This window comes from Mustela nigripes, chromosome 7 (assembly GCF_022355385.1).
Source record: "Mustela nigripes isolate SB6536 chromosome 7, MUSNIG.SB6536, whole genome shotgun sequence".
NCBI lineage: Eukaryota > Metazoa > Chordata > Mammalia > Carnivora > Mustelidae > Mustela > Mustela nigripes.
In genome coordinates, this window is record NC_081563.1 from 29,837,975 (window position 1) to 29,864,772 (window position 26,798).

At 43.2% G+C, this 26,798-nt stretch overlaps 1 protein-coding gene across 7 annotated transcripts in view; it reads right to left on the reverse strand.

Annotated features, from left to right (window-relative positions):
• Positions 1 to 26,798, reverse strand: part of LTBP1 (latent transforming growth factor beta binding protein 1) — a 400,132-nt gene that overhangs the window by 342,600 nt on the left and 30,734 nt on the right. For all 7 annotated transcript variants that reach the window (XM_059405447.1, XM_059405446.1, XM_059405445.1 and 4 more), the window contains one exon: positions 14,013 to 14,310. In XM_059405447.1, the coding sequence (XP_059261430.1) occupies positions 14,013 to 14,310 (298 nt within the window). The remainder of the gene's footprint in view (positions 1 to 14,012; positions 14,311 to 26,798) is intronic.

A 26,798-nucleotide genomic window follows, 5' to 3' on the forward strand; every position in this document is an offset into this window, starting at 1 on the left:
AAAAGGGGGCACCTGGGTGGCTTAGTTAAGTGTCTGCCTTTCGTTTAAGCCATGATCCTAGAGTCCTGGGATAGAGCCCATGTTAGGCTCCCTGCTCAGAGAGGAGTCTGCTTCTCTCCCTGCCGCTCCTCCCACTCATGCTCTCTCTTTCAAACAAAATCTATTTTTTTTTAAAGTCTCACAAAGAGATCTGTAATATTAAAAAAGCTCTTACAAATTAAAAAAGAACATTTCTAGAAATTACATAGAAATTCTATGCAAGTAGAAATTTAAATGGAATTAAGAATGTTAACAGATTATACATAAAAACACAAAGGGCTAATAAACATTTAGAAACTGTTCAACCTCAGTTAAAAAAAAAAAAAAAACAAGAAAAACAAACTGAAATTAATCTGTGAGCAATGTGATAAGATCATACTCCTAAGGAATATTCAGAACCACTAATGCTCTACAGACTATCATTCATTCGTTTTATCAGTGACCACACATACTCTATTCAAAATATCAAGGATCTGAAATGATCTAATACACACAACACTGATCTAGTTATTCTTCACATAAAAATCACTGCCTTCCAGTCATACAAAGCAACATGGCAACAAAGAAAATCAAGGAGATGGCAAAGTGTTTCAACCTTATCTAAAGCATTTCTAATACACTAAATTCTCCAACTATTTACATTCACAAGTCACCTTTCAAGATATGAAGGCAATTAAGTTGTGAAGTGCTTGCCTCACTCATGGACATGGTTTTTTTTTAAGGAAGCCTGTTTCTCTCCTTCAAAATAGCTCCATGAAGCCAGGAGATAAAGAGGAGCTACAGGAACGGAAGAGGAACAGAAAGGGGAGAGTTTTGTGGAGCGCCTAGAAGGTGAATGGCTGTTGTACTTCCTGAGTGAGGTATGGGAAACGGAAAGCATTTCCTTTCAAATTCCTTTTCTCAGTGAAGTGCATCTTAATCATCTCAAAATGTGCGTATCGTCTTGGAGTTAAGAACATCCTTCCTAGAAATATAATTAGGAAGGATTAGCTGCTGCAGACTTTAAGAGGCTTTGAACAAATTAAGGAAGAATGATGTCTTACTTTAGACTCTGTCCATCAAATCCCCAAATACCAGCACTTGGCAAAACACCAACATCCGGCAAAGAATAAAAGCGGTGTGCTTCACAAGCAATAAAAGTGATGCCTACGTCAAGAAAGCCTGAAGATGAAGGGCGTCTGGGTGGCTCAGTTGGTTAAGAGTGTGACTCTTGATTTCAGCTCAGGTCATGATCCCAGGGTCGTGGGACTGAGCCTCACGTGGGTCTTCCCAAGCCCGCTCAGTGCAGAGTCTATTTCTCCCCCTCCTTCTTCTCCTCCCCCTGCCCATGCTCTATCTATCTCTAATGTGAATAGACAAAATTTTTTTTAAAAAGCCATAAGATGAGAATTTTTAAAAAAGTAAATTCTGTACCTGTGGCAGACAGTCCAATAACTTTTTAAGGATTTGAAAACAGCCTCTATATTGGTAACTTAAGATAAAGAAGTAAGTAACTGTCACATTTTCTTAAGACAGGACACATTTTGGTAAGTGAACCTTGATCGTTTAGAAAATAAACAACTTTTTGTCAAACAACAGTGTTTTACTTGAAAATTCATGAAATGACTCAAATTTTTCATCATCCCTCTATCTTTTTTAGGTTTTCGGCTTCAAATACGCTGTGCAAATTTTTTTCCTACACTTTGATAGCAAAGAGTCTGACAATGGCATATAAAAAACAGCAAGGAGAATGTAGACTAAGAAGTGGTCGGGTTCAAGTCACGGCTCTGTTACTACCCACCCATGTGACTGTGGGCAAGACATTCATCTTTTTATGTTATAAAATTTTATGATCTGTGCTGGATGAAGATGTTTGATGGAAAAAAGTTTGTACCCAATGCATTCTTGTTCCATTTCCCATTTCATCAAATAACTCTCAAAAGGGACGAATAACCAGGATTCCTTTTTTAAAGATTTTTAAAATTTATTTCACAGAGAGAGACACAGCGACAGAGGGAACACAAGCAGGGAGAGTGGGAGAGGAGAAAACAGGCTTCCCACAGAGCAGAGAGCCCGATGCAGGGCTCAATCCCAGGACCCCGGGATCAGGACCTGAGCCCAAGGCAAATGCTTAATGACTGAGCCACCCAGGCATCCCAGGGGTAATTCTTTTCAAAGACACTGATATTGATAAAATATTTCCTTATTTTGGTGAGAGCCAACTCCATGAATCATGTGCTCTGGAACCATAGGAACTCTAAGTGAAAAATGGTTTCAGTCTAAGTAAAAAATAACTCAAAATGAAAAATTATTAAGTTTTCCTGCCCCTCCCTGTTTGCTTTTGAGAACTACACCCAATCTTCCATCAAGGTGCAAATCAATTAATATTCCATTAAATACTCATGAGGACTACGAAGTTCAAGCTCATAAAATGGATTTTCAGTGTCCATTTCAGTCATTTTCCCAAGAAACTGGCTGCCTGGGCTTAGTGGTCCCTTTTCGACTTGCTAACGTGCCTCTCAGGAGTTGTTGGCATCTGAAGAAGTGCAAGGAGCGAGAAGACCTGACTTTGCAAAGGCCAAGAAGAGATGATCCAGAGAACTAAACAGAATCTGTAATTGTCAGAGACAGACAGCAAGTGGGTCTTACCATCACCTAGAAGCACCACCAAAGAGCGGGGTTGTCAGGGCAGAACTGCTGGCTAAGATGGGGGGGGGCTGATGGAGTCACCTTTTGCCTCCTCTCCTCAATGACTCATTAAACTGGTCTCTTCAGATTACTTGGAGGAAACTGAGGCAGCTTAGCCGATGGGCTACTATCTGCATTCCTGCATGGCCAGACCTCTGGATCCAGAGCCGTCCAAGTATCACCGGCATTTATGCATTCACCGAGGAAGCCTTGTGCCAAGAAGAATAAATCACGCAAACTGAAATGAATGCTGATGGGGAAATGGTATGACAGAATCTTTGAGGGAGTAACAGAGGTGTCAGGGAATGCTTCCCTGAGAAAATGGAAAGCAGGAAAACGAGCAGGTGTTAGCAGGGAAGAGGAGCACAGGCGAGGGAGGGGGGCAGACTGCAGACAGACAATGTGCCAGGAAAGAGGTGGACAGGGTTAAGGAGCTGCCAGGGACATGGTGACAGGCTAGTGCCTGGGTATGATGACAACTAGGAGATAGCGTGCAAGATGAGACCAGGGAGCCTGATGTTCCAGGAGGGGAGAACTCATCTTTCTCCTCAGAGCACTGAGAAGCCACGGCAGGCTCTTATGTGGAGCAAGGCAAGACGAGACTTGTATTTTGAAAAGATCCTCCAGTTGTGGACCAGACTTCATACTTGATAAAATCCCAGGCACCTGAAACACAGGGCCAGCCAGAGCCTTCCCACCATACTCATGGGAAAATCCACCTAACTCTAGCGGGTATAGGAACATTCCCCAATCCACAGTTTAATTTCATCCAGTCTTCCCGGTTCCTCCTGCTATCCTGCACAAACACATAAACATCTTGTCCAGAAATAGCAGTCCTGAAAAATGACAGACATTTTTCCCTGGGTTGGTGAAATCTAGGGTTTCTTTTCTCCACAGGGTTTAAGGAGACATTCTTTCCACTTCAAAGTTCCTGCCTCTGGGACCACAGGATCAGCTCTTTTTGCTAGGTCATCTCTAACGCATTCAAGGAACAGATAAAAAGGTCAAAAATATACTCAACCTTGAGAGCCACAGTGAAAACATGCTAACTCTAAGCAGGTTTACCAGACACATGAACTTGTTTTTTCATTTCCTTCTTATGCTTATTTTTTATAACGTGAGTTGGGCTCATCACCTCCCTCACAGAGGACATACGTCTTACAAGTTCGGGTTTTTTTTTGTTGTTTTGTTTTGTTTTGTTTTTTACAGATTCTTTATTCTGATCCCAGGCGATGCTGGGGCAGAGAACAGCAATAAAAGTTTAGTCTTCAATTTTAGTCTATATGCTGCTTGAACATAAACAAACTGTTAAGCCAAGGAAAATGGATTTAGTGCAACCCTAGGGGCACCTTAGAAAGATTCACGGGCAGTATCTATGGAATGCCAGACATATCCAAATGTAGAGAAGGATTTTTACTGTAATCTAGGCAACACCCAAAATCAGGCGCTAAAAATCATTCTGCGGTTTGGGATGAGCCATGCAGGCCAGAGCTAAAGCTCATGGGTTCTATGTGTCCACCATTTGCAATCGGCCCCAACTGCTTATCAGGGGATTCACGTGTGTTTCCATCCCAGTTCCATCAGCAACTGCAACAAGTCCTTGGACAACTAATTCATTCCCGGTGCACAAATTTATTTCAACACAAAATAATCCTATGGGGAATTCATTATCAGGCTCAAGGGCTCCAGTCGAAGGAAGGGACATGCCTGGCTCTTTCCCCTCTCCTCTACATGTCTGCCCATCCCTTCCTAACCACCCCCCACCCCCCACCAAGAGCTCTGCAATCAGAGCCCCCAAGCCACTTGTCTAGTACTTGGGGCTGTTGTATGCCAAAAAGTACTTGTTTGTGACTGGTGCTGATTTTTCAATGCCAGCTCCACAAGGCTAAGGGCATAAGGAGAACCAGGGCCCCTCCTGCTTCCTGGACAGCTCTAGGCTCTTGGTTTTTCCCTCTTCCGGTCACCACGTGCCTGAGGGTGCTGGTCCCAAGATTTCAGAGAACAGTGGGGGCTACATTTATTTCTTCAATCTCTGTGAAATGCTTAAATCTAACTTTTATCAGAGTCATAAGGTCTGGCTAAGTTATTAATGGAAGGGTGCCTTGGTGGTTACTATCCCTTGTGACTATGGTTCACTCTTGAATATCAGGGAAAATCACAAAAACAAGGCTGAGTCCTTAAAAAAATATTCTGGAAGTCAGAATAATGGCTTTAGCATTATTACCAAAATAATTTTACCAAGCCCCTCAAAGATGTTCACACCCAGAACGTGTCAATATATTAGGGTACCTGGCAAAGGGAAATTAAAGTTGCAAATGAAGTTAAGGCTGCTTATCAGCTGACTCTGAGATGGGGAAAGTTATCCTGAATTATCCAGAGGAGCCCAATATAATTACAAGTGTCCTTAAAAGTGGAAGAAGGAAGAGGCAGATGAAAGAGAACTGGGACAGCATAAAACACTGAAACAACATCCTGATTTCTACCAATGAAACTGGAAAGCAAATTCTATCCTAGCACCTGCCCTTTTTTAAAAAATTATTTTTATTAACATATGATGTATTATTTGCCCCAGGGGCACAGGTCTGTGACTCATCAGGCTTACACATTTCACAGCACTCACCATAGCACATGCCCTCCCCAGTGTCCATAACCCAACCAGCCTCTCCCTAACACCCCACCCCTCAGCAAACCTCAGTTTGTTTTGTGAGATTAAGAGTCTCTTATTGCTTGTCTCCCTCCCAATCCAATCCTGCTTCATTATTTCCTTCCCCCTAGCCTCCAAACCCCCTACCCTGCCTCTCAAACTCCTCATATCAGGGAGATCATATGAGAATTGTCTTTCTCTGATTGACTTATTTTGCTCAGCATAATACCCTCTGGTTCCATCCACATCATTGCACACCTGCCCTTTTTAACTGCACATTTTTGAGTTTCCAGTTCCTTATGTACCTTTCACCAGAACTTAAACCCAGCCAGGTGCTGGTTCTATCTCGAAACTACTCCTGGCGCAGCCTTCCTCATGGGACGCAGTGGGGTGCAGACAGGGCAATGCACAAGTCACCTCCCGCCCCTCCCTCTCCCATCCCCATCCCACAGTTCCGTCCTCCTGCCAAGTCCCACTCAAGAGAAAAGGTGCCCTGCTTCCAGGGCCTCAAACACCATCTCACCTCACCATTTTCCCTAAGTGCTGACAAACAAAATAGTGCTGACCAACAGGTGATCCTAATATGAGCATACACTGTACAATGGCTCATAAAGTCCTTCTCAAACCTTGACAAGGTTATGTCCCGCTGGGCATGTTTTTCTGATGAATTCACGAAGGTCATCTTCTGGAATTCCCACACATACCCACCTCCACAGCCTTATTCCCAAGAATCAAAAACTAGAAAAACTCTAAACATCCAGTAGTCTCTGGCACTGGCCCTATGAACTCCAGCCGCACGCAACCACACAGACGAATCTGAGACATAACAAGGGGTGAAAAAACATGCACTAGATGATTCATTGATAGATATGCTGTTGAAAAGCTGAATTTCTGGTGTTAGACGTCAAGACAGCAGCTCCCTTTGGGAACTAGGGAGACAGCAGATCTAGGAACATGGGGGCTTACGTGGTTCTGGCATGTTCTACTCTGACATGGGTGATACAGGAGCGTGTTATCACTTTGGGATAATCGCTAGGCTTAATGCACTTTTGATTTGTGGACTCTATGTATGTGATCTCAATTAAACTTCAATTTTTTAAGTTTAAAATACACATATAAAATGATAAAAGCAATCACTGGTTCAAACTATGAGTTCTCAACCCATCCCTACAGTGTCATAAAACATACACTAAAATCCTTGGATTGAGCTCCTTTTCATCAACTTTCTGCCACTCTGCCTTTTCTCCCACACCATCACGTAGGATCAAGACCTTCATTGCATAGACATGTTAGGTGGATCAGACACAACAGAAATGCAAAGTACCTCTGCAAAGCATTTTGGGCTTTACAAAGGCAAAGAGCATTATTCCAAGAGCAAAAGGTAACTCCTTGCAATACAAGTAGGTATTCATGAGACAATACTCACACAAGGACTTAGACCTTATTTTTTTCCTCTAGGAAAAAACTAAAAAAAAATGTATTCAACATTTATCAAAGCCCTTCTGTGTACCTATGGCGGTAAAGAGATGAAAAACTGTGCAGTGAGTGTTATAATAACAGGGGGTAAAGGAAGCACAGAAAGGAGTCCCGTGGGACGATCAGCAGAGTAGGAGGTGAGGGTCAAGACTGAGCAAGGTCCCCCACCTCTAGGTTGAGAGATCATTTGGGGAAACTGCCCATTTAAGTACTGACCATTTCCTTGACTTCTTTCATAAGTTTAGGTAAGATCCCAATCTCAATTTTTATGCTACAAAAGTTTAAAACTTCTCCCCAAAGTTTTAACTGTTGGTGTAGTTTTGGTTCTTTTTATATTTTTCTTATTTATTTATTTATTAGAGAGAGAGACAGCGTAAGGGAGGAGAGGAGAGAGGTCAGCGAGAGAAGCAGACTCCCTGCTGGGAAGGGAGCCTGATGTGGGATTCGATCCTGGAACTCCAGGATCCTGAGATCATGACCTGAGCTGAAGGCAGTCGCCCAATCAACTGAGCCACCCAGGCACCCTGTTGGTGTAGTTTTATAATGAGGTTCCCCCCTCCTTTCAGGGTAGCATGAGGAAACCCAAATAAAGGGAAGGAGCTTACATTTCATTGTTGTTGTTGTTGTTAAGTAGGAGAAGTACTGGAAAGAAAGAACATTATACTAAGCCCCCCAAGCTTATAGATATCATGGCATATAATTTGGGGGTTTGGGCTTTTTTTTTTTTTTTTTAAGACTCACAACCACAGTGACAGGAAGGTAAGAATGAGGCAAAGATAAAGGACAGCACAGCACCCTCTTCTCCCCGGCACAGATACCACTCAGCACTGCACTGCCTCCTATCCACTAACCCATGGTAAATGCAAAGTATTGAGTTCTCAAGAACTTGGAAAGTGGAACCCATCATGTCAATGTGGATTCTAAAGGGCCTTGCCTATATTTAGAAAATATCTGGCATACTATGAGCTCACTTGATAAATATAGAATGCATTTGAATTACTCCTGTCTTTTAAAAGAACATTGGCTCATTTGGTTCCTTTCTCTTCACCACATCCCTGGGAAGAAGAGAATGAAAAAGAGGGAAAGTTAATGCCATTAGATAAATGCAGTCCCCTCACCTGAACTGAGACAAGACAGGATTTTTCCAGGGAAACTAACCACCATCCTCTCCAACATCAGGACACCACAAGATGATGAAAATAGCCATCATCAGGGAAGAAAAAAAAGATGAGACACATGTGAGCTCCCCAGATAGATTTGACATCCATATCCTGAGTGAAACCAGACTTCCTTCTCAAGCTCCAAGAGAGGGGACAGGGTACAGTGTCTCCCGCAAAAGTGCTTCCTCTTTATACCGTAGAGATAACAGCTCCCACTTGGCAAAGCAGCGGTCATTTGTACCAACCTTCTCTAGTGACAAAAAGACATCAGCAGCTAAAGACCGGCCCTCACAACCTCCCCGTGTGGTTCCATGGTCAGTGACTATAACATCCATCATGATTAACAAGGACAACATTTTACACAAGTCCAAACAGTCTCGGTGAGCAATGCAGAGGACTGACAGCAAACTTTTATGGGTCACTTCAATATATATGTGAATAATGATACTGTCAGGTGATGAAAAAGTTCTGGAACACTGAACAATTTTGAATTTTTCTCCTTTGTGGAATCTCTCCACCACAACTTATAAGCATTAACACCTTTTTGCATAGAGGACAAAAGACAGACACTAGAGGTGCACCGGTGACCTAACAGTGGCAATTCTCCGACAAAGATACTGAGAGCCATATGCAGATAACATCTATAGGATACGCTCTGAGAGTAACCCGAAACGTTAATACGGAATTTCCCAAGGTCAAGAAGAAGTTCAAAGAATCGGAAGTGGCGGCCAAAATCTGCATAAGGAGGAGGAGGCATCCTTTGGTCTTTTCTTTAGTTCACAGAGTAGCTGTGATGTGGCCTGCCAAAACTGGAAAAAGGAACACCGTAATAATGAACACCTTCCACGAAGAGCACGAATGAAACGACCATCTACAGCAGTGACTACTGCCAGAATGCCCTGGCCGGGGTCTTTCAAAACCAAGAGCTCCTCAAGGGTCCTGCCGTGAACCATGGACACCCACTTGCTTTTTGTCCCTGACAGAACAGAACAGAGAATGATCCCGGCTATTCACCCATAAGGCTCTGTCAGGGACCATTCATTCACTAAGGATCAACCACTTCAAAGATCTTGGAGACCCATGATATTACAGAAGAAAGCTTCAAAAACAGCAGGATGGGAAGACCTCCGTATCCCTCCTTCCTCCCACAGTCCCAAGCTTGGATCACACCCAATCCTCTTCACCTCTGCCTCCCACATTTCACGCCATGCCAAGGTTTTTCACGTACAGGCACTCCTGAGTTCACCTCCTTCCTCACACCTGTTACAGAGCCATCCTCTAATGACCTCTCTGGCTATCCACTGCAGACACTACAGCCAGATTAATTTTCCAAGGCAGGGAAAAAAAAAAAAAAAAACCAACAACGTTCCTCCCACTTGACATTCTCTCTTGGTTTGTTCTATCATTGTTGTTACAGAAAACATCAAAAATAGAGCTCTGTGAGAAACCCCCAGGGACCCCCATCATCCCCCTTCAATAATTATCCCTTCATGGCCAATCTCACTACCTCTACACCTCAACCCACTGAATAATTTCAATCAAAGCTCAGACGGTGGGGCGCCTGGGTGGCTCAGTGGGTTAAAGCCTCTGCCTTTAGCTCAGGTCATGATCCCAGGGTCTTGGGATCAAGCCCTGCATCGGGCTCTCTGCTCAGCAGGGAGCCTGCTTCCTCCTCTCTCTCTCTGCCTGCCTCTCTGCTTACTTGTGATCTCTGTCTGCCAAATAAATAAAAAATAAAAAATAATAAAAAAAAAAAAAGCTCAGACGGCATGGGATTTCATCTGCGAATTCTTTTTAACATCATTCTCCTTACGGAACTATAATGTTTTCATCACAGCCCCCCAATTTAACAATCATCCTTTGCTACCACTAAGTTTCCAGTCAATGTCAGCATTTTCATGATTCGCCTATACCTCATTTTTTGCTTTTACTTACATTTTTTTTAAAGATTTTATTTATTTGACAGAGATCACAAGTAGGCAGAAAGGCAGGCAGAGAGACAGAGGAAGGGAAGCAGGCTCCCCGCTGAGCAGAGAGCCCGATGCGGGGCTCGATCCCAGGACCCCGAGATCATGATCTGAGCCAAAGGCAGAGGCTTTAACCCACTGAGCCACCCAGACGCCCCTACATTTTTTTTTAATCAGGATAGACATAGGCCAAACATTTTTATTAATTAGCATGTTTCTTAAGCCTCTTTTAAACTATAGTTTCCCTCTGTATTCCTTTCTCTTTTTTTCTATTTTGCTTTGTCATAAATTTTTGGAATTGTTTTGTTAAGATCTTAAGTGTTTAACTTAGTTTTTCAACCAATCCTTACAACCTTTTATTACCACTGGTCTACATCTAGATCAAGTTCCAATCCAATCATATCCTAAATGTGGTCTTTTTTAAAATACATCCTAAAATTCTTTGATATTTGTCCCTTCAAGCAGAGCAACTTAATTTCACTCCCTTTGAGGGTACATCTGACTTAGACTCATTCCTAATGAGGAGAATACAGTGGGAGTGAAGGTGTGTATTTTCAAGGCTAAAGACTACAAAGGCTCTGTGGCTTTCTCCTTGCTCTCTCCAGCAGGGGATCGCTAATCTTGGAGGGAGCCAGCGGCCATGCTGTGAGGACCCTCAGGCGGTTCTCAGAGAGCTCCCTGCTGAGAGGAAGGGAAGCCTCCTTCTAACAGCCAGGGGAGTGAGTAAACTCCAGCCCTAGTTGAGCCGCCCTTATGGAATGGAACCTCATGCAAGACACTGAGCCACAACTCTCTGGGGTTCCTCATCTATAGAGACGGTCGGACAATAAATGTTTACTGCTTTAGGCTGTAGAGTTTTGAGGTGATCTGTTTTACACAGCAGGGTTAAGTAATAGCACACACCCTTCTTCAGGGTTCATGCTCTCACTTCCTTCAGGCCTTTGCTTGAAGGTCATCTTCTCAAGTGGGTTTTCCCTGACAGCCTATTAAGATCACCAGAGCCCCCACGCCATCCTACCCTGCACCCACCCAGCACTTCTGGCCCCTCACTGCAATTTTCACCACAGCAATTGTCATAATGGTTTAATTACGCCAAGTGCAATTGTCTCCCTCCTTGGAGACCTTGAACTCCAGGAAAGCACACATTTTGTTCATCTGCTCATTCTGTACCCAGCATGTGTGGTACCTAGCATGCGCTCAGTTTAACAGCTTGGGGAATAAATGATCAAGACTGAAGGGCTTCAAATGCCACAGAATGAGTAGAACACTAAATACACATTTTGATATTTTAGCTATCTTTATGTCTACAAGCACCTCAAGGAAGCTTAATCAATCTCCTCCCTCAGTAGATTAAAATAACACAAAACCTTGAAACTCCCCTAAAGTAGGCAATCTTAAAAATAAATAAATAAATAAAAGCTAACTTAAGAATTGTTACATCTCCCAAAAGCAGTAGAAATTGGTCCCATCGTATGTGTTCTTTGGCGGTTTGATTAAATAGGGTTTCAGGTGATTCGGTCATTATCTAAAATCATCCACGGGCCAGCTGCCCCCCTGACTTTGTGTCCCTCGAAAGTTATAGCTCATCCATCATTTCAAAAGTTCCTTAAAAGCAGAACTGGATCGTGTACCTCTTAGTACCCCTTGCAGTGCCCAACTAACAGGGCAAGCTATAGAAGTTTATTAAGAAACTGTCAGAATTGCTAGTGCCTCAGGCTATCCCGTCGCCTTACCCAAAAGCACACTGGAGGCACACCCACGCACACACACCCTGTAACAACATCAGGGTAAAAAGTGTCTTCATTCAGCAGATGAAGCCTCTGAAGCAAATTTATCTACTGACTTATTTTTCCAAAGCCGTGTTTCAGCTGAAACCTTAGCCACCTCTTTGACTCACAACATTCTTGTCTAAATTATACGGCTGCTACCAAAAAAAGAAAGAAAAAGTTCCTCCTTTATCTGACTTCTGACATATGGTTCTTACTAACAACCTATATATACACATCACAGAGGGTCAAACTGTAACAAGAGACGGTGATATTCAAGATGAATGCTATCGCTTGTAAATTACTTCACAGTTTATGTAAGTAGTAATGCAAGAAAAAAATAATTGCGATGCATGGTAACCTGACTCTTGATTGCCAAGGCATGGTTCTACACAGAATTGTTCTTTGTTTTTAAGATCCACACCAATGCTGGAAAAGAGATGTCTAGCTAGGAGATCATCAAAGCTTTGCTTCATTTCAAGGACACACAGTTCCATTCACGTTCCGGCCCAAAAAAGCACCATTATCTTTTTAGAGAAAAGGTCAGTAAAGCACAGCTCACAGGCCAAAGCTGGCCCACAGCCTGTTTTGGTATGAGCCACAAGCTAAGAATTCTTATACACTTACATTTTTTTAATGGTTGAGGGGGAAAAAAGAAACAAAAGAAGAATATGGGGTGACATGTGAGATTTATATGAAATTCAAATTTCAGTGTCTATCATAAGTTTTATTGGATCGGTCACACCCGTTCATTTACGCATCATCTATGGCCGCATCTACAACAGCAGAGTTGAGAAGCTACAACAGAAGCCATCACAAAGCTGAAAATATTTATTACCTGGCCCTTTGCAGAAAAAGTTGCCACCCTCTACTTCAGGGCACAGATGTGAGTCCTAAATGCCTCTATCTACACCCTAACATGTGTGAATATTATCCATTTATTAAGGGATACATATTACATAACCACTCTGTACAGCCTCAGTTTCCATATCTGTAAAATGGGGTTCATCATAGTACCCACCTTATGGGGTCCCTGTGTGTTGTAAATTCAGAATACAGGCAAAGCACTTGAAAGAGTCCCTGACACAGAGTGAACCATGACTACGGATTCACCGGACCTGCCAATCCTTGTCACGGGCTTCATTCTCCAAAGGAAATGCTAGCAACATGGTCAGCTTTCCAACTAGCCCCCGCATCTGCTTATCACGGTAGAACAGAAGGACAAGAAGAATTAGAGAGAAAAATGAAAGAAAAACAGAACGGTGAGGAGGGAAGAAGAAGAGAGAGGAAAAAGTATGAGGACCCCACTCAGCTGGGACAGTAGGTGGCCTGCTTGAAGGGGAAGTATAAATTAGGGTAATTTCATCTATACTAGCAGATTAAATAACTCCTGTGGGCTGCCTGGATACCAGTCACCATGTGGAAGCTGTCTCCAGGGGGGGAAAGTATTCCAAATTCCCAGCAATGACTTACAAATGAACCGCTGGGTCAAGCCCATTTTCAAGTGGAGAACTTCCTGTATTTTACATTCCTAGACAAATGACAAGTGAGAGTTGCAGTACATTCTGTGTCTTGTTATCCGTGTGGAGGAGCTAATTAGAAGGAAACAATGGACGTAAGGCCGCTGGGCGGTGAGGAGCTGCTCCCCCGGCCGCTCAGAGGAGGGCAGGGATAAGCAGTCTTATCCAGGAGTCCTCATTGTGTGCAGAATGGCACTTACTTCCAAACGCTAAGAAAAAAACCACGTTCCCATAAATAGAACACAAGCTCATTCACCAAAAATGGACCTGGGTGGCAACTGGGACGTAAACATGGTGTTACTAGAAGAGACACTTAACCTGCTACCGAGGTTGAGAAATGCTCTTTCCCAGGGTTCCCGCTCACTTGAATACCTTCTCTGTGCAGTGCGGCGTTCTTGCCATTTCCATGTGCCTTTGCAAACTTCCATCCTGTTTCTCTTCTTAAATTATTTCAAAACTCTAGACACTTCCCCCGCCCCACTAAAGAAGAAGAATTTTTTAACTCACGACTGCATCGCAAGCATCTATCTCTGGTATCCTGTCTCACCTTGACTCCCCTAGTCCTCTCTAAGGCTTTGGTTTATGTTTATGGTCAGTCTTCCCTGCAGAGGCTAAACACACCCACCAAATATGGTTAAGAGACTTGATGTGTCAACCTTAAGACAAGAGAAGACGTTATTATCCAAGTGATTTCAGCAAATTGTGCAGAACAAGCAGAGTGACGGAAAGCCATGCATCCAGGACAATAATGAAGGTGCTCCTGAAACACTCACTGAGAATGAATCTGCTGGGACAGTCCCACTGAAGGCTTCGGCTTGAGGGTCAAGGTCATCTGGGCCACCGGACTGACTCGTGGTAGACTGTCTGCCTTCTTCAGTGAAGTGCGCTTTGCTGCTTGCTCAGGAGGGACCCAGGAGGAAGCAGCCCCGGGACTCTGACCTCCAAAGCCTGGTGACGAGGTGTCCTGGGCAGCTATGGTTTCACAGGCTTTGCCCTTGGTCCCCGGTTTACACACACAGAGTTGAGGCCGGAGACACATCCCTCCATTCTGGCACGGTGGAACACAGCTTGCTGCAGAAAGACAACAGAAGACACGACTTTGAAGAAAAGCTTTGTAGGGGCACTTGGGTGGCTCAGGGGGTCAAAGCCTCTGCTTTCAGCCCAGGTCAAGATCTCTGGGTCCTGGGATTGAGCCCTGCATCAGGCTCTCTGCTCAGCGGGGAGCCTGCTCCCCCCCCCTCTGCCTACTTCTGATTTCTGTCTGTCAAATAAATAAATAAAATCTTTAAAAAAGAAAAGTTTTGTAGACTTCACAAATTCTTCCAGAGCCTTCACATTAGCACTAGTATTTTTCCCCCCAAAAATAAAACTGTATTTAAAAACATGATGAAGGGGCACCTGGGTGGCTCAGTCAGTTAAGCAACTGCCTTCAAGTCAGGTCATGATTCCAGAGTTCCCATATCAAGCCCCACATCAGGCTCCCTGTTTAGCAGGAAGCCTACTTCTCCCTCTCCCACTCTCCTGCTTGTGTTCCCTCTCTCACTGTGTCTTTCTGTCAAATAAATATATAAAATCTTTTTTAAAAATTAAAAAAAAAAAAAAACCCACAATGGAGGGGTGCCTTACTGGCTTGGTTGGCTAAGCTTCCAACTCTTGGTTTGGGCTCAGGTCATAATCTCAAGGCCGTGAGCTCAAGCCCTGTGTCAGGAACATGATTAAGGTTCTCTCTGTCCCTCTCCCACCACCACTCACACTGCCTCTCAAAAACAAAAAATACTTTTAGACAAAACAAGATGGCAATGACAACGATGACGATAGCTCATATTTATTAATGACGTTCTCTGTGCTAGGCACTGTTCTCATGAGGTATCGACAAATTTAATCCCCCTGCAACTGCTGTAAATAGATGTTTTATTTTGCCTATTTAACTGTTGGAAGAAACAGACACCCAGGGGTTATGTAACTTGCCAAAGGTCACACGATTGTGAGTAAACAGAAGAGCTGGGAATTGAATCCAAGTGACCTGGCTACAACATCATCATTCCAACCACTCTATCACAGTGCCGCTCAGAAATGCATTAGAAACAAAGGAAAAACTTAAGAAAGTGCTTTGCCCTTTTCTTAAACTGTGCTCTGTGTCAATTTTAGGTATCCAAATAAGACTCAGCAAAACAAACAAACAAACAAAACAAAACAAAAAAACAATTTCCACCTCAAACCAAAGGTGCAACAGACTTCATCTGACATAAGCTATCAGAGCTTGGAGTGACTGAGAAATGTAGTCCAACCCACTTTCTTGTTTTTACAGGGCAGAAGGATGCACAGATGGAGAAGGATCCAACATACACTTTCATACTTTTGTTTTTAAAAGCCAGGGCCCTGTACACCATTCCTCATGTTACAACGGGAGGCAACCAAAAAGAAATGAGCTCTTTATCTCCTATCCGATAGGATGCAAGTATTCCGAATCACTGACCTGAGGTAAGCGGATTTCATCATAGGCAAGGTACTAGAGTTGTCTAGCGGTTACAGACTTAAATTTTATTAGGTGTATTAGGTTGATGTTATAGGCTGATGGACAGGATTCCTTCAGTTTCTTCTTTATTTGTCCAAATGCTCTGATTTACGCCAACTGATTTTTTTATCAGTCCACTTTTAACTTTAACTCTTGGTCCTCAGGCAGATCACACTACAAATCCCTATAAAATTCAATGCCGGATTCAGACCACATGAATTTTTACAAAATAGATGAGGGACATGAACCAGAGGAGGCTGAGTTATGGAGAAGCTGAATGACCAAGACCTAAAAGCCCTTCAATCTCCTGATCCTCTATAAAAGAGAGAAGATACTTTTCCCATTGTCATACAATATGATTCATATTAGTGATAGCAAATAATGATAAGAAATGACCATCAAGTGTCAGAATACTAGGCTGACAAATTTCCCAAAAGTGTGAAAGGATTCTTAAAAAGCAACGAAAAATGCAGTCAACTCCTTTGATGACCTTGGGGAAAGTTATTTAACTTGGCCTCTGCACCTGTACGTGTTTGGGGGCAAGAGGAGGGCAGTAACTGCTTTTTTCTAAAATGGTCCTGAAGAGCTCTTATCAAATTAGGCTTCCAGAATTCAAAGCCCAAAACTATGCACTTCCAGGGTTCAGGATTCTAACTTATCAGCATGTTCTTGGCCAACTGATGACCACTGGGTCCCTCCTCCGCCACGGTTATTTATGGAATGTCACAAGAATGGAAATGGGCTCCACCCAGAGAGCACAGAAGTAGCCACGAGGGAGAACAGGACTGGGCTTTCGAAGCTGCTCCTGCACCAGAGATCACCCCCCAGGCACTCTCACGTACACATTCTCTTCATGCTTTCAATTAGAAACATGTTTCATTTGAACATCTGAGAATGATTTCCGCTTCTCCTCCCAACCAAGGTGTACTGCAAATGTCCCCTCATCGAGCAGGAAGGCTGCACAGAGCAGCTGACAAAAGCTGGTACCTAGATAGGGGCCAATCATGTAATCTTCCAGAATACCACTGAGAGTATACAACAAGAGCCTGCCTTTAGGAGGAGGACGTGGATGGATCGGAAGTCGTGATGGGTAGAGATTGTTTTTTAACTCTTCAAATTTGGTAGAGTGTGGGAGGCAGGGAAAAAAATTTCAACAAATTTACAAAAAATGTTCTACTGTAAGAGAAAGAACGTGTTCTATAGTAGTGTTTCTGGATACACTATCACCCTTTTGCAGTAAATGTTGAAAGAACAGCATGGAGAACGACTACACAATGTTCTTTTCCACCTACCCCAGGAAGGCTCTAGAAGCAGCTTCCTGGAGCACGCAGACAGTCGGGGCTGGCTCAACCTGGGGCAGGGAGTTTGGGGGACACAGTCCCTAATTGCCAAGATAAACCCCTCACCTGACATGAAAAGATAAACAAAACGCATGTCCTGCAACCACATTTTATCAAGCCATTTTTCCTCGGAACTGGGACCTCACGCAGGCGTGGTTCTTGCTTCCCAAAGTGTGGTGGCGGGACCCAGCAGCCGCCTGCGGAAGCCCTCTAGGAATGCACATTCTCGGCCGCCCCGGGGCCCGCGAATCGGAAACGGCAGTCCAGCAGTCTGACTGTCTTCTAGATGAGGCAGATGCATCGTCAAGTGTGAAAACCACGGACAGGCATACAGTGTTTCGAAACTGGCACTCTTCCACCAGCCAGTCTTTGAGGATTTTTTTTTTTTTTTAATTCCCCTATCATTAGCCTACAGTGTTTTCGTTTTCTTTTTTTTTTTAAGATTTTTTTTTTTAATTTATTTGACAGAGAGAGATCACAAGTAGCAGAGAGGCAGGCAGAGAGAGAGAGAGAGAGAGGGAAGCAGGCTCCCTGCTGAGCAGAGAGCCCAATGCAGGGCTCGATCCCAGGACCCTGAGATCATGACCTGAGCCAAAGGCAGTGGCTTAACCCACTGAGCCACCCAGGTGCCCCCAGTGTTATAGTATCTTCAGGTGTAGAGTATAGTGGTTCAACAATTCCATATATTAGGAGGTATATTTTTATAAGGGCAAATTTGGTGTTTGCACACTACAGTTCCATTTATTTTATTGAATTCTTGCTGTGATAAATGTGTTTGTTTTACATTGTTGCCCTTTTATTTTTAATGCAAAAAAATTTAAAAACTCTCCCTAGGACCAAATTCCCAAGATGATTATAGGTCCCTTCCAAAAGTTTGTCACCATTTACTTCCAATGTAAAAATCTGTAGCAATGTAAAAAACGGTTATTCTAACCAAGGCACTCAAGTATGTGGAATATTATAAATAAATGTTACAGAAGCACTTTAAAAATACTTTTTCCACCAGTGGATTCTGCATTGGCCCAGCCAGAAGTGGTTCAACACAATGAGAAAACACTACATCAAGATCTTACCAGCAGCTTGGGCCTCGGTCCTCAGGCTTAGCCGCCCATTAGAATCTCCTGGGGAGTTTTTAAAACTCTCAAAACCCAAGGCTAATGCCAGGCTCTGAACCAAAATCTCTGGGGGAGGAGCTCAGACATCAGTTCTGGTTTTTGCTTTTTGCTTTTTTAAAGTCTCCAGGTAATTGCAATGTGCAGCCAAACTTGAGCAAAATCCTAATCCAGACTTGCTGACAGACTGGGTTTCGTAAAATGCAGCTCTTTAGACTTTTTCTCCTTCATTCAAAAGCTTTCAGCATTGTTAGCTGCCCATGAGACACATTTAAGACCCTCTACACCTGCCCGGACCCCCTTTCTAACCCTACTGCCGTCGGCCCATCTCTGCAGAAGCCCACCACTCCTTGCTTCTGCACACGGTGCCCTGTCCTAAAACACAAGCCTGCAAGCTCGTCCTCTGCCTTCAGCTTAGGTCATGATCCCAGGGTCCTGGGATGGAGCCCTGCATCGGCTCTCTGCTCAGCAGGGAGCCTGCTTCCTCCTTTCTCTCTCTGCCTGCCTCTCTGCCTACTTGTAATCTCTGTCTGTCAAATAAATAAATAAAATCTTTATATAAATAAGTAAATAAATAAAAAAGGACACCTGATGTGATGAGCCCTGGATGTTGTATTTAAGGGCTGAGTCACTGAAGTCTACTCCAGAAACCAATACTACACTGTAGTTTAACTAAAATGTAAGTTAAAAAAATAAATAAAGAGGATAGGAAGACTTCAATGTTAATATCAGGCAAGAACAGTACATGAAAGGAAACTAACACACATATCAGTTAAGAACACAGATACAAAATACCTAAATAAAATATTAGTATTTGAAAAACAGAAGAGCAAGCAGAATTCCAGAAATACAGGATGGCTTTAATGTCAGCAAATCCTGTCTATGGAATTCCCCGTGTTAAAAAAATCAAACGAGAACTTATCCCAATGAATGCAGAAAGTCTTCCATTAAAATCCATCACTACTCATAATAACAAAAATTGTGAGCCAACTAGGAATACAAGGGGATTTCCTTGTTCTGGTAAAGAGTACCTACACCAAATCCCACAACAAACAGCATACCAGAACCTACAGCAAGTAATAGAAGGAAGCTGTAGAGGCCTTCCTATCAAAGTGGGAGACCTAAGGTCTAAATGCCTACCATAACCTCCAATAGCTAATGTTGTGTTGCAGGTTCCAGCCACCAGGACACATGAAGAAAAAGAAATGAAAGGTCTCAGAACCAGAAGGAAGACACAAGTTTATCATTATTTTCAATTTAAGTAAATTTTCAATTTAAGTAAAATGTCTATGTAAATACAAAGACTCTACAAACTATTATAAGCAATAATGTGGAACTGGTTCAGAGATAGAGAAACAGATCAATACAGTGTAATATAAAGGTTAGAAATGGACGAAAACATAGAGTCTTGCAACAAGATGGTGACACAACAAATCTGTAGAAAAGCACTGGGCTACGTAATGGCCTTGGAAAACAGACATTCACCTAAAAGAATTAAAATCTGAACCCTACCCACATAAGAAATATACATTCTAGACCTTTAAAAACTTTAGATGAAAATCTGACAGAACCTCTTCATGATTCGGGGTAAGGAAGAATTTCTCAAACCTGAAACAGGAAGTAAAAATCAAAAAGGATTGATGAGCCTGACTATATCCAGAGAGAGAGAATCTTAAGTAGTAGACTCCATGCCCAGTCCAGACCCTGACGTGGGGCTCAATCTCACATCCTGAGATCACGACCTGAAGGAAAATCAAGAGTCAGATGCTTAACCAACTAAGTCACCCAGGTGCCCCAAACTTGACTAGAACATAATTTAAAAGACACTACATACAAAATTGAAAGACAGATGACAAAGACACTTGCGATAGATTTAACAAAAGATTATAACCAGATAGATCAAGAATTCCTAAAAATCAAAGGAAATGCCCCCAAAATGGGCAAAAGATATGAATTAGTTTTTCACAGATCATGAAATGGGAGTGACAAATAAATGTGAAAATATATTCAACCTCTCCCATTATCTGAGAACTGCAGACCAAAACAACATTGGGATGCAGTTCTACAGTCCAGAGACTGGCAGTAAGTCTGTCATCACCCGGTGTTAGCAAAGATAGAGGGAGATGGGAACTCTTATATAATGCTCACGGGTTATTTTACATTCAGCTCTGCAAAGAGCAGTTTGGCAGTGTTCAGTAAGGTTCTAATGTGAAAACCCTAAGGGCCAGCAATTGCACTTCTAGACTGTCATGTATTCAAGCAATGTTCACTGCACACCATGAACAGTAGGAAAGTACTGGCATTGATAAACTGTGGTATATTTGTACAATGAAACACTAGAAAGCAAGTAAAATCGTGATCCAGGTCTACAGCCAGCCGCATGGAGGGATCTTGAAAATAACATTCACGGGGAACGTAAATTACATGATGCTACTTTGTGATACTCTTTTTGATATTATAAGTATCCATGCAATTTTTAAAATATATAAAATGCTAATCATTTTTATAGACGTAGGAAATCAACAAAAGCATAAAAAGGTACTGGATTCACACTAAATTCGTGACTGTGATCACCTCTTAGAAAGCAGCAGAAGGGACACCTGGGTGGTTCAGTGGGTTGAAGCCTCTAACTTCAGCTCAGGTCATGATCCCAGGATCCTGGGATCGAGCTCCCCATCGGGCTCTCTGCTCAGCGGGGAGCCTGCTTCCTCCTCTCTCTCTGCCTGCCTCTCTGCCTACTTCTGATCTATGTCTGTCAAATAAATAAAATCTTTAAAAAAAAAAAAAAAGAAAGAAAGAAGCAGAACAATACTAGAGAAGAAAATAAATCACTTTACTAGAGTTTTTTTCTTAAAGGAAAGAAGAGCAGCACATAAGACAACGAGCTTACCTGTATTAGCTGTGTGTAGTACATAAATCGGGATTTACGACTGTACCCTTTGTACTTTTCTGCATACTTTATTTTTCAAAATCAAAAGAATTTTTTAAAAAAACAATGCGACAGAAGGCAATTAAGAACTAAAGGCAGTGAACACCTGTTCCTTACACAGGGGGCGAGGCGGAGCTCACGAGGAAGAGGCAGGTCAGAGTCAGAAACTGCCGTCATGATGATGAGCTCAGACCGCAGAGCCTGGGCTTGCGGAAAGCTGACATTAAGACAGGGGTGAAGAGGACATACGACAAAATTTTACTGTAACCTGGAGGCCAGAGCAAGCCTCTGAAAACATCTTTTCGTCATTTGAAACAAATTCTCAAGTTCTACCCTAAACAAATACTCGCCTATATCTTCCCTATTTGACTCCTACTCCGGTTGACAAGCGGATCCTAATGTTCCTTAAAAGTTCGACGACTGTATTTTTAGGAAAGAACCCATGCCCTGAGGTTCGGCCTCTACTGCTTTTAATTCTAAAAAAAGTCACTCTTCGTTATATTTAAAACTCGTCCCGGCCCACACAGGGCCAACAGGAGGACTCTCTACCCCCTCGCTTTTCTCTCCAGACAAGTTGTAGCATGTCTCCTGCATGTGTCCCGCAGAGAAATGGGAGTCTCACTGTGTCTTCTGTGATCAGAGACAGCAGGTGAGAAATGGCTTTGCTGTGTGTGTCTTCACAGTAATTCCCAGCTGCCCTTTGAAGTTATTCAACAACACTAAGTGATATCAGATCACAAGAAACCTAGCATGAGGTCACACATTTTAGTCTAACTTTGTCTGCTCCTTGTACCAAACCCAAATAAATGCTGTGTTTGCCTTGCAAATGTCTCGGGGTCAGCGTCCTCCGAATCCCTCAAGAGACAAAAAACATTAGCATAACATCCTGATGCCTTTTCTATCCAGCCTCATGGAATAAGGAAGAATTCCCCATCACCGCATTTTCTGGTAGGGGAACCAAGCACCAATACATATACTAAACCTTGTGGGTTTTCATCTTTAGGGACACCCGTGAGAAGTACCTCAGGTAGGGGTGTGCGGGGTGGGGGGCAGTGATTTATGTGCATGTGTTCAGGTCCTCTTTCCAGGTCAGGCTGCCAACTAGCCCGGCCTTTCTCCCCACTCTTTCCTATCCTGTTGGCTTTTGTCATCCACTCTCTATCTCAAGTGACAACTTACCCAAGCAGACAGTCGGATGGTTGTGCACAAATTACACAGAACACAAGTCACAAAGGTTATGTGCAGCATCTCCTGGCTTTTTCAGGAGTTTAATGCCTTGATGTCAAGTACTGAGCTACCATCTGCCTAATTCCCCGGGAGCTGTGTTCCGGAAGGTGGAAGCTCTGGAAACCTGAGCTCAGCAGGAGTAGCTTGTTACTGTGTGATTTAATTTAAAATAGGTGGTCAGCAGAGGCCTAGCACAGTCCTCCTGATGCCATCAAGAACGGTGAAACTACTCATGGAATATAACGTAATTAAGTCGTAAGTCATGTAATGAAAAACCACCAGCAGTTTTGCTGAGTTCTGTTTCTGGCCTTATTACTGCCATTTTATTAACGTTTCTTAACTTTTTTTTTTTTTTAAGTCAGTGAGAAAAGAAAAGAAAGCAACGTTAAAGATCTACAGTTTTAGACCATAGAAACACTTCATTTAAAATTGCGAAAGGAAGAGAAAGAACAGAAAAAAGTGTTCCGGAAATGCTCTTACATAGAAAAGATAAAAGGTGTCCTGAACAAATTAAGACCAAAATTGGGACGGGAAAAAAAGAAAGGAAGACAGAAACAGACAATGAAGACAAGAGAAAATGCAGTTAGTAAATAAACCTGTTGGGTAATGTCCAAATTATCAAAAGAAATACAAACAAAAAGGAGGAGCTACAATACTCGGCTAGGTTTTTTTAAAGTCCCCTAAAAGTAATAATATAAATAAAAGTAATATTTTCAGAAAGCAGTTTAACAATAGGTTTCAAATATTTCAGTAGCCTCGTTTCTAGAAATGTATTCTCATAGTCAAAAAAGGAAATAACTAGGCACATACATAAATCAGCCACAGCAGTGTTATTTATGCCAACGAAAAATCCAAAAGAAGCACACAGGTCGAGTCATGTATGCTATTACAGCCATTCAAAATTAGAATTTTAATGTCATACTGTTAAGTTTTTTAAATGTGGATACTGTTACTATGAATAAAAACCCAATGTTATTTTGTGAGTTACTGACCCCCTTCTCCAACAGTATGATTTGTTTTGTGCACTAATGCTCGTACATATGTGTGATAAACCTTGAGTTCTGTCACAAGTCTGTGACAAATCTTGAGTTCTACAGACTGTAAACTATTATGCACATATAGAGTATGATTATAATTGACATCTTTACAGTTCGTTAGAAGAAAGACCACGTATTTCTAAGTCATAAATCTGTAATGTGTTTTAATCCCTTCATATTATCCTTCTTCCCTCATTCACACACTAAGACCCACATCCTAGTGCCGTGCCAAGAACTGTGGATAAAAAGATGAAGAGACAAATGTGCTCTCAAGAAGATCAGAGGCCAGTTAGGACAGATTAGTATTAAAAAAAAAAAAAATCACTGTATAGTTATGTGCTGGTACAAAGGTATAGAAGGAATGAGAAATGAGGGGCCCTCGTTGGGTAAATGATAAATATTTTGATGTATTGTATCCAGGGGACGGCAAAGGATACAAAGAATTCTTTGAATGGTTTGTTTCCTGGAGGAGCGAGAAAATCCCCCTGCCCAAGCTCACCTATGGATGGAAGCAGAGGATACTGGGCTTTGGAGCCACACCGATCTGAGTCTGAACGACCCCAACCCTATACCCTTGCTGGGTGCCCTGTGGCCAATTGCTAAGTTTGACCTGTGCCTTCTTGGTCCTTCCCTGCACCAAACACTGAGTGGCAATCCTGCATTCCATTTTGTACCAGGCACTATCCTCTGCCCTGTGACTAGAATGGCACACAAGAACATGCCATCGCCACCCTGGGAAACTCATGGCCCAGGCAGAAGACTGACAGAAGCAGTGATTATCACTATTATAAGCATTTCAAAAAGAGGATGGTACAGAGGGGAGGCCCACCCATATGGGATTTAGGAAATGAGGAAAGACCTCCCTGAGATCATGAACTTAGGACCAGATGTGAAAGCTGAGAGAAGTGGGTAACATATAGGCCTGGCCCTGGAGTGTGGGGCCAAATGTGAGCAGAGAAACCTACCACAAGGCCATTAAGAAGCAAAATGCAGGGGCGCCGGGGTGGCCCAGTCGGTTAGGCATCTGAATCTTGGTTTCAATTCAGGTCATGATTTCTGGGGCCTGGGACTAAGACCCTCACTGGGCTCTGGATTCTCTCTCTACCTCTCCCTCTGTCCCTCCCGGCCTCATTCTCTCCCTCTCTCTCTCTTTCAAATAAATAAATAAATCTTAAAACAAAAAAAAAAACAAAAAACAAAAAAAAAATGAAGATTTTAATGAATCAAGATAGCCATTTGTATGTCTTCATTGGAGAAGTGTCTGTTCATATCTTCTGCCCATTTTTTTATATGACTGACTGTTTTGTGTGTGTTGAGTTTAAGGAGTTCTTTATAGATCCTGGATATCAATCTTTTGTCTGTACTGTCATTTGCAAATATCTTCTCCCATTCCGTGGGTTGCCTTTTTGTTTTGTTGACTGCTTCCTTTGCTGTGCAGAAGCTTTTGATCTTGATGAAGTCCCAAAAGTTGATCTTAATGAATCAAGATAAAAATGGACTCTGCTGACCCCAGAGCAACTTTTCATTAGCGATCAGGCTCAGCAGGGTGAGGAAGGAATTATAAGCTATTCTTAAATCCATGTGTCCAGTACTCTGCCACAGTACGGTTTATTGTGACCAGCAGAGAGGTTATCCCACACATCAGGAACACAACTCTGATGCCCATCATCTTCAGCGTGACCTACCGCTGCTCCAGATGCCCCAGTCAACCCAGGAATAGAAGGACGAGAGGCGTGCAGGGAGACAAGTCAGCTCTCACGCTGCCAACAAGACTGTCCACAGGTACAGACCTTCTGTACAGAGATCGGCCATATTGTCGGATTCAGACCTAAAAACACTAGTGCCTGTTTGATTTGTGTTTTGCTATCCCTAACCTAGGAAATCGGATACCCTAATACGGCCACCACAGTATTACAATCACCTTAGTAGTACAAAATAGAAACATCTTACCCATAACAACAAACGGATAAAAGTCATGGAATGTGATAAGTCATTAAAAAACAATGTTTCCAAGACATTTTTAACGGCATGGAATAAAAAGAAATACATTAAAAAGTTCCTACTAACTCTGGAACTCACTCCAGTCAGCTTTGCACCTCCCCCTGTCCACTGAACTGGATCTTGTCAGAGTTGCCTGTGGCCTCTGGGCTGCCCATCTAATGGGCTTTCTCGTCCTTGGCCAAGGGCAGCCAGTGCTCTGATCCACAGTGGATCAGTCCCTCCTTCCTCACCGCTCTCTTCCCTTAGCAGAGAGGTCATACACCACCAGCCCCTCAGTCTCCCTCTGGCTATTTCTCCCCCTTCCTGGCCTCTGCTGAAAATGCCCAAGGCTTGCTTGGTCCTTGGACCCTTCTCCTGGTGATCTCATCCAGGGCCGTGGTTCTGATTTCCACAGAGACTGTACCCAAAGTTAGATCTAGGCCAGGTCCTTCTATCTGAACTGCAGAGATCCCTGTTCAACTGCCGCATCGACAGCTCCACGTGGAGAGCCAACAGACTTCTCAGCCCCAGCATAGCCTGGCTCCCCCGCCCCGCCCACCCCAAACTCCACAAGAGGCCCCCCTTCAGCATTCATCTCCTTGGAAAGCACCACCATTCACCAAGGTGCTCACCGAGTGCATGAGTTTGCTGGGGTGCTATCACCAAGTGCCACAAACTGGATGGCTGGAAAAGCAGAAAGTCATTGTCTCAGCTCTGTAGACAGAAGTCGGAGACCAAGGGGTCAGAGCGGCTGGTTTCTTCTCAGCGGTGAGAAAATCTGTCCCACTGCTTCTCTCCTCGCTCCTGGTAGTCTCAGGCCTTCCTGGCTTAGAGAAGCTGCTTGGAGAAGCTCTCTGTGCCATCACGTCTCCCCTCTCTGAGGGTCTGCATCCAATTATCCCTTTCATAAGGACACCGGTTATACTGGATTCGCCACCCTCCCCAACCCCAGTAGGAACTCTTCTTAACCGATCCCACCTCCAGTGATAATTTTCTCAAAGGGGGTCACATTCTGGGAACCTGGAACGTGGGAACTCCGCAAGGGAACTAGAACAGGGTAATATTTCAACGTGTCACACCCAACTGACATATTTGAGTCTTCTCTTTATCTCATACCACACATCTCATCCATCTCAAACCCTGGGAGCTCGACCTTTCGATACACCCTGAATGTAACCGTATCTCACCACCTTCCCTCAAACCCTTCCTCTAGCCACCTTGTCCCCTGCAGTCTTTGCTCACCAGGACAGCCAGGGAGATCCTGTTAGAACATCACTGCTCTGCTCCAAACCCTCCACGGCTTCCATCTCACCCATGCTAAGCTCTTATTTCTATGGCTGCGAGTCTCTGCCACGTGTCCCCCATCATTTCCCAGCACTCCTGGAGTGCCATACACTCAGCACACCGGCTTCCACTGCA